This window comes from Sander vitreus, unplaced genomic scaffold, assembly GCF_031162955.1.
Source record: "Sander vitreus isolate 19-12246 unplaced genomic scaffold, sanVit1 ctg238_1, whole genome shotgun sequence".
NCBI lineage: Eukaryota > Metazoa > Chordata > Actinopteri > Perciformes > Percidae > Sander > Sander vitreus.
The window spans coordinates 1-9019 of record NW_027595414.1 but is presented as its reverse complement, the minus strand read 5'-3'; the positions used below and the strand labels follow the sequence as shown (position 1 = coordinate 9019).

At 46.1% G+C, this 9019-nt stretch overlaps 1 protein-coding gene across 7 annotated transcripts; it reads left to right on the top strand.

The window, feature by feature from the left end:
- The first annotated feature begins 1159 nt into the window (after positions 1–1159).
- Positions 1160–8733, top strand: LOC144513384 (serum response factor-like). Of its 7 annotated transcripts, none has more exons than XM_078244443.1 (10): positions 1160–1989; positions 2351–2647; positions 3116–3329; positions 4883–4966; positions 5137–5280; positions 5386–5456; positions 7245–7546; positions 7992–8061; positions 8152–8306; positions 8590–8733. In XM_078244443.1, exons 1-7 carry the CDS (start codon positions 1669–1671, stop codon positions 7323–7325), a joined length of 1212 nt encoding a protein of 403 aa, XP_078100569.1. In that variant the 5' UTR covers positions 1160–1668; the 3' UTR covers positions 7326–7546; positions 7992–8061; positions 8152–8306; positions 8590–8733. The 7 variants fall into 7 exon arrangements, with proteins under 7 accessions (XP_078100569.1, XP_078100571.1, XP_078100573.1 ...); XM_078244445.1 differs by having other exon boundaries at positions 1161–1989; positions 5389–5456; XM_078244447.1 differs by having other exon boundaries at positions 1161–1989; positions 6819–7546.
- Positions 8734–9019: the final 286 nt, after the last annotated feature.

The following is a 9019-nucleotide window of genomic DNA, read 5'->3' as shown; positions in this document are numbered from 1 at the left end:
TGTGTAGACGGTCCCTAAGGTGTTGTAGTCTGTAGACGGTCCCTAAGGTGTTGTAGTGTGTAGACGGTCCCTAAGGTGTTGTAGTGTGTAGACGGTCCCTAAGGTGTTGTAGTGTGTAGACGGTCCCTAAGGTGTTGTCTGTAGACGGTCCCTAAGGTGTTGTAGTCTGTAGACGGTCCCTAAGGTGTTGTCTGTAGACGGTCCCTAAGGTGTTGTAGTCTGTAGACGGTCCCTAAGGTGTTGTCGTGTGTAGACGGTCCCTAAGGTGTTGTAGTCTGTAGACGGTCCCTAAGGTGTTGTCTGTAGACGGTCCCTAAGGTGTTGTAGTGTGTAGACGGTCCCTAAGGTGTTGTAGTGTGTAGACGGCCTCTAAGGTGTTGTAGTTTGTAGACGGTCCCTAAGGTGTTGTAGTTTGTAGACCGTCCCTAAGGTGTTGTAGTTTGTAGACCGTCCCTAAGCACTTGTCTCACTGCCGTCTCACCGCTGGCTGCTAGAGACCAATCATGTTATGTCTCCAGGTGGGAGGACGGCTCGTTTTGATGAAAACGAGGGCTCCGTAGACTCCGGTGGTTAACGGAGAGAAATAGAAATAAATAGACATAAATAGGCAACGTAAAGTAATTCCGCACATTGTAATCAAAACAACGTTAACGTTAGGTAGCCTGGAACGCTACCAAGTTGTGAGTCGTGACTTGGAGTTGTAACTTACGGGCTAAAAATTGTGTCTTAAAATACTAAAACAAATATAATAACCATACGCCCCCCTATCCGTTATCCAGGTCCCTTACCGGGCTGAGTTACTGTCTCTAATATGTAAAAGGCTTGTTCAATAAATACATAAATCATTTCTCTTCCGCCCCTTCTGCTTTTCTGTACGGATTTGTAGTTTTCCCGTCTGTAGTTCTGTTGACCATATAAGGAGCGGCAGCGCCATAAAAGGAAACGTGCTTCTTTATATGGAGGAAGGTAGTTCCCCTGCGAGTCCATTTGGTATCACTGCGCACACTAACTCAGCGTCTCATGTGTATATGTGTAATATAATCTCTATTAGTCCTACATGTGTGGAATACATTAATGAGACGTCCCTGGTGATCTGGGTGATATTTAATAGAAGGAGTGTGAAAATAGTGTGTACAGTGTGTGGAACTATATTCCACAGCGGACGGATATCTGTAGATGCTGCTGGTCATTTCCTTATGTGGAGCGCAGTGTTTTGTCACTGATTACTGTACAAAAACACAACTTTTTAAACTTTATTCACTGGATCCGTTTTTATGTAGAAAATGTTTCTTGATGTTTCCTCCGATGTTCCCCGACCGTTCGGCGGGAACTCTTGGTGATTTACGGAGTTTGATGGACAGAGAGCTTCACTTGTTGCTAAAGTAACCGCTTACTGATGCTAACTGTAGCCGAACATCCTCTATGCTAACTGTGGCTGCTGTTGCTAACCGATGCTAACTGCAGCTGCCGTTGCTAACCGATGCTAACTGCAGCTGCCGTTGCTAACCGATGCTAACTGCAGCTGCCGTTAGCTAGTTAGCTCAGTTAGCCGAGCAGTTAGCGGTTAGCGGTGCTATTAGCTGACTGTGCCCGGCCTGGGAGCTCGGAGAGTCGGCAGTAGGAGGTTTTCCGGCACGAGGGGCGGCGGGGGGGGGTACCCAGCGGGGAATGGGCACCAGAACCGGAGCCGGGCTGAACACGGCCGGACCGGGACCGAACAATGATCCGGATGTGATTTCCAGCGGCTCCGAGCCGGACTCTGACTCCGGGGAGGACACGGCGGGTTCTGGCGGGGACCGGAGAGGCGTGAAGCGGGAGCGGAGTGAGCGCGAGGTCGGTACCTCCTGGGGTCTGAGCCCCGGTGGGCTGCCGGGAGCCAAACCCGGGAAGAAAACCAGAGGAAGAGTAAAGATCAAGATGGAGTTCATTGACAACAAACTGCGGCGCTACACGACGTTCAGCAAGAGGAAGACCGGCATCATGAAGAAGGTGAGTCCGGAACTCCCGACCATAGTCACTCTTCTTATATAATACTACCATTATTTATATATATATATATATATATATATATATATATATATATATATATATATATATTTTAGGGAAAAAATTGAATATTTAAAAAAAAATCTGAAATATAAAAAAAGAAATCTATGAAACTCCAATATTCCATTTTTTTTCTAAAATTTTGAGGAAAAAGAAATTCAGTTTTTCGTAAAATATTCCATTTTTGGAGGTCCTACCTCAGTCAACTCCAGATGTTAGCCTGTGTCTCCAGATGTTAGCCTGTGTCTATCTCCAGATGTTAGCCTGTGTCTATCTCCAGATGTTAGCCTGTGTCTATCTCCAGGTGATAGCCTGTGCCGTGTCCTTGCAGGCCTACGAGCTGTCCACACTGACTGGGACTCAGGTCCTGCTGCTGGTCGCCAGCGAGACGGGTCACGTGTACACGTTTGCGACCAGGAAGCTGCAGCCCATGATCACGTCAGAGACGGGGAAGGCTCTGATCCAGACCTGCCTCAACTCGCCGGACTCCCCGCCGCGCTGCGACCCCTCTTCCGACCAGAGGATGAGCGCCACGGGCTTCCAGGAGACGGACCTCACCTACCAGGTGGCCGAGGCCGACAACGGCTCTGATGGTGCCAAGGTCTCGCCACGGCAACAGACACACACACACACACACACACAGACACACAGAGACACAGAGACATACACACCCACACACACACACACACACACACACACACACACACAAGGGAACTGTATCAGGATCATAGTATCCTGGATCCATGAAATAACTGGCCTTTCAAAATAAAAGTCTGCCTGCCTCTATGGGAATCTAACATAGGGGTGGACTGACTTATGCCCCCTGTACTTTAAGGAAGAACATTTATTTATGTACGATACATTATTCATTCACAAAGATAATTGGTGTCCTTAAAGGTTGGATTTTTCCTCATTTTTTAATTAAGGCTTTAAGATCAATTTCCAAAAGAGGATTTTTGTATTCCTCTTTTTAGTCACCTTTAGCATGGCTTCATAACCTCATGAGCAGCACTGTATATTGTGCATCTCTACTTCCTGTCATGTTCAGCGGTCTCTGCTGTCTGTGTAGGACTCGGGAATCAAACCAGCGGTCTCTGTGTCCGGCCAGGACTCGGGAATCAAACCAGCGGTCTCCGTGTGCGGCCTGCAGACCCCCCCCTCTACGTCGGTGGCCTTGCAGCTGCCGGGCGGCGCCCCCTGCTGGACGCCCTCCTCCACCAACGGGACGCTGTTGAAGACGGCGGCCGGCCTCGTGCTTCCTGCAGGCTTCACTCTGATGTCAGGTACACTTCCTGTCACATGTTGTCCACTTCCTGTCACATGTTGTCCACTTCCTGTCTGTTTCTCTGCTGCTGACTTTTTGAACTGTTTCTGTCTCTCTGGAACTGTTCTGGGCTTCATTCCTAACCAGGGCCCCGTTTCAGGAAGGAGGTTTAACAAACTCTGAGTCTGATCCTGAACTCTGAGTCTGAACTCTGAGTTTTCGGTTTCAGAACAGCTGATATAAGTTGGTTCAATCAACTCAGAGTATGTTCACGTGCGTGAATATATTGCAATCGCTGCTGTCAGTCCCATAGTAGAACATGACAGCGCTGCGTGTGTTTGGAACTATACAGGCTTACATGAACCACGTGACCACCCCGCTAGCGAGATCGAGTGTCTCAGCTCTTACTCTCTCTATTGTCGCTTTTCCATCACGTGGTACCTGCTCGACTCGCCTAGACTCTACTCGCCGTTTTTGGTTTTCCATTACGAAAAAAAGTCCCTGGTACCTGCTAACAGGTACTTTATGTAGTACCACCTCAGTCGAGGTTCCCAGCGAGTTGAGCCGATACCAAAAGGTGACGTGAAAGCGACAGAGGGGGGTGTCCTGAACAAACCCACCTTTTTAAAATAGTTTAGCCAGCTGTGTTTATTTCTGCTGCCTCCAGCTTCATTTGAAACTAAATGTGTCTTCTGGCAACAACAACACACCTTCCACGTTCTGTGTGTCGCGTTAGGTCACGGCAGTTTACTGCGTTTCAGAGCGAGTCACAACGTAAAAAAATGTAATGCGACACAAATAATCTGCTGGGACGTAGAGCATGTCCACGATGGGTGACGCTAGTGATATGAGGACGATGAGGTTATGGAGGATACATAACTGATAGACTGGGAGGAAAACCATACCGCTCAGATAGGAAGTTATCTGGAGATCAAAATACCTCTATAGTCGGGGCCTCAATATCATCTCCAGACGCATGTTTAACTCCCTGAGAAGTCATACAGCTTCTTCATCAACGGGATGCTCGACTAAAGGACATGCCATGTTCAGAACAAAAACGTTGAATAGTCTGATGTTACCTAACTAGTTAATAAACTAACCCTGTTTATTTATTCATGCAGATAACAAACTGGTCTAAAATGTTCCTGATACATTCTGAATGACTGAATGAATGAATGCCAGTAGGTCAGAGGGAGGAGACTGAGAGAAGAGAACCTGCTCCCGACCAGGTTAGGTTCACAGACTCTGAGGTTAAGTTCCCATAGTAACTGACTCTGAGGTTAAGTTCCCATAGTAACTGACTCTGAGGTTAAGTTCCCATAGTAACTGACTCTGAGGTTAAGTTCCCATAGTAACTGACTCTGAGGTTAAGTTCCCATAGTAACTGACTCTGAGGTTAAGTTCCCTCTCTTTCTGAAACAGAAAACTCTAAGTTTCCCTAAACCTGCTTTCTGAAACGGAGCACAGGACATGAATATGTCTAATATCGCAGCAGTTCCACCATCGTCAGAGAGAGATTTTAAGAAGAATATTTCTACATGAATCTGATGCTAGTTGAATGTGTGTCATCAGGAGGCGGAGTCTCCCAGAGCATTCAGCTTCAGCCCTCGACCAATCAGAGCAGCTCAGACACCCGCAGCCTCGCCTCCTCCTCAGGTAACACCCACAGCCCCCCCCTTCTCCTCCTCAGGTAACACCCACAGCGCCCCGGCCCCTCCTCAGGTAACACCCACAGCGCCCGGCCCCTCCTCAGGTAACACCCACAGATGGCCGCGCCCCCCCCCTCAGGTTGCTGAGAACATTAACTGAGTACTCTGTCTCTGCAGCCAGTGTCTCTTCGTCTTCCTCTTCGTCGTCGGGGTCGGGTCACATGATGTACCCTGGAGGTCACACGGTGATGTACACTGCTCCTGCGTCCTCATTGGCCGACGGCAGCCTCACGGTCCTCAACACCCAGTCTCATGACCCCGGTAGGGCCCGCCTCCTCTGCTGCTACACTCCTATTATTTCATGTTTAGTGTTGTCATATCCTGTTGTTGTTGTTGTTATAATCTGTTGTTGTTGTTGTGTGTCAGCAGCTCTCCAGCAGGTCTTCCTCACCTCGCTGCCTCCTGGAGGGACTCAGATCCCAGTCCAGCTGCACCAGGTACACACACACACACACACACACAGGGACACACACACACACACACACACACACACACAGGAACACAGAGCTACACACAGGAACACACAGGAACACACAGGAACACACAGCTACACACAGCTACACACAGCTACACACAGGAACACACAGGAACACACAGGAACACACAGCTACACACAGGAACACACAGGAACACACAGCTACACACAGCTACACACAGGAACATACAGCTACACACAGCTATACACAGCAACACACAGCTATACACAGCTACACACAGCTATACACAGCTACACACAGCTACACACAGCTACACACAGGAACACACAGCTACACACAGCTACACACAGCTACACACAGGAACACACAGCTACACACAGGAACACACAGCTACACACAGGAACACACAGCTACACACAGCTATACACAGCTACACACAGACACACACAGACACACACAGGAACACACAGCTACACACAGCTACACACAGGAACACACAGGAACACACAGCTACACACAGGAACACACAGGAACACACAGCTACACACAGCTACACACAGGAACACACAGGAACACACAGCTACACACAGCAACACACAGCTATACACAGCTACACACAGCTACACACAGCTACACACAGCTATACACAGCTATACACAGCTACACACAGCTACACACAGCTATACACAGGAACACAAACGTCAACCAAGACCAGTGCTTATTCAGATTATTCAGATTATCAGTTGTGTCCATTAGATTGCTGTTATAGGGTATATCTTGTTGTTATGATAATCACAGCTTTTGCCTATTGCTTACACACTTCTTGCAGAATTTGGCTCATTACGTCAGAACTGTAGACACAAGCCAATCAGACAGCACGTGGAGATCAACAGCTCACGGCTATGACAACATCAACCACTGCAGTCTAAACTTAACACTTTCTAAAAATCTAATTCTTGCACCAAAACCAAACACACGAGCACCATTTGAGTTCCTCTTTCATATCAGCAGCAGCACCCTGCTGGCCTCATAGAAACCTGCAGTCTTTATGTTTCTATTTCTGTCATTTTCTCAGACTCAGTCTTCTGGAAAACTCAAAAGTAGAATTTCTGCAGTAATCAAACAAGAGTTTTACGTGTGTCTGTGTGTGTGTGTGTCTGTGTGTGTGGTGGGGGGGGCTGGGGGGACCTTGTCAACATCAGAGGTGATGTCTCGTCCACGTCCGCCTCCTCTCTCTCTTTGTCCTCCTCTCACTCTGACTCTCGTTGCCTCCATGCTTGCACAGTTCTCAGAATGTCTTCCCTGAGGCCTGTCTGTAGTGCTAAGGCTCAGACCGATTGCTGTTCTGTTTTCTGTTTTCAGGTCTGTATGGAAGTTCCTACAATTGCCAGATGAGTTTTGCATTTTGAACAGAGTGTTTTCCCAATGACCACAGGAGGTTTAGTTTTTGAACAAAGTGTCTAATGTAAGAAAACGTGTGTAGTGTTTCGCAATAAGTGTGTTACAGAATTGCAAACAAAGTGCAAATTTGACAATGTGTTTAAGGTATAGTTACTCTGTGTTTAAGGTATAGTTACTCTGTGGTTAAGGTATGTTATACTGTGTTTAAGGTATAGTTACTCTGTGTTTAAGGTATAGTTACACTGTGTTTAAAGTGCCCATATTATGAGTGCTTTTCGACAAGTTAAAATAGGTCTATGAGTTCCAGAAAACATGTTTCTGAACTTGTTTGCTGGAAATAGCTTGTAGGACAAGATTCTTACCTCCCTCTATTACCCTCTGTTTCAGTGCCTTTCAAGGTGTGCTGTTTTCTGCTGCTCATTGCATATTTATGAGCTGCTCCACATTTTCCCACGCCCCACTCAGTAACTGTTACCATGGTAACGGGGAGAGTGTAGTAGTAACGGTCTAACGTCATCTGCGCATGCGCGAACATCAGAGAAAGTTATGGCGGACATGGCAGCAGCAACTTGGGATCCTACATCCATGGTTCAACCATACATGTTTGAACCAGAATCGGATCCTGACGAAGGAGGGGAGTCTCCTGCAGAACCTGAGACTCTGAGAATTCACCAGGACGTTTCTGAATGGTTAGTCAAAAAATTACTTTGTATTTTTTTTTAAACTTAGATATTAGTCAGTGTTGTAGACCCACAAAGGTAGTCTAGCTAGCTAGTGCCAGGCCAGAAGCTATTGTCTATCTCTAGAAGCTACGCAATTATTTATTAAACTTATTGAATTTGTATTCACACAATAGTTATAAGTAAACTAGATTTTGCTTCTTGTTCACAAAACGTGAAGTTATGTGTTGTAAGTTTCAAGGTACCAAATTGTCATTCATGTGTTTGCATTGTAAACTTGAGAAAGCATAGCACTACTGACCATTCACCTATTTACCTCAGGCTGAGAAAAGCACAAGATAGCTAGAGCACGCTCGTTCAAATGTAAAACGTGGGTGCTATTATTGGTCGCAAATAACAGGTTTCTTATTTCTTTAACTTTATACATGCATGACTCTTTTTTGTGTTTTTTTAGGTGCACATGTGGCAATTGTGCAACAATGCCATCAGAGCCTGAGAATATATGCTGCCAGGAGGTGCCACAGGTAACATGATCTTTCCTACACTTATGTTTGCAATATATGATTGCAGACAATATGCCACTGCAGATACTTACCTTATGTTATGCAAAATAGGTTACAAGACGGCTGCAGCAGCTGGATGAAAGGCCTCCATGCATGATCGACCATCCTGGTTTAGAACCTGTTTGCCTAAATGTGTTCTCGCTGCAGAACGCATGCAACATTTACAGGGCTGACTACGGTCCTTTACAGCTACGGGGGATAGAGCAGTGAGTTTTATCTGTAATAACATAGTAATATAATATACTAAATATAGTCAGCCATTGTCACTATTTCAGATCATATCTTTTCTTGAACATATAGCCAAGTATTTCCTAAGCAAATACTCTATATTATACATAAATTAACATGAAAAATTTAACATACAATAAACATTTATTGTCCGCTGTCATTGTACATATAAAGTGTTGAAGGATTCACTGAATCCAAATTAGAGAAATGTGAACACAGACATTACACAACCTGCTGACTACCAGTGTTCATTTTTCTCAGTCGTTACAGGTTTGTAGCCTATAGAAGCTTCGTGAGCTGGTGCTGGGGCTTCCTTGGTCGGAAGGTACGGGTACTGATCCCCTCATGTGTGGTACTTCGGATCCGACGGGAATTTTCTGACGCCCGGGGAAGAGGCTTCAAACTCCCCCCTTAGTGAATCTTGAGACGTAGCTGGCGATGACCTCCTCCTTGTCTGGATGCTCATATTGTGAAGACCGGTCCGGCGGGATGTTTATCTTCAGAATCTCGTCTCTGTATGATGATGGGTCGACAAAGACTTTCTCCATGATCATGTCCATCAAATCATCAACATACCCTGTGCAAAAAACACACAGACACACACACTTTAGACTTAGACTGTTCCACAACTGTTCATATATTGACATTTTGCACTTTGAATTTTGTATTTTCTCAGGTGCTCATATTATGT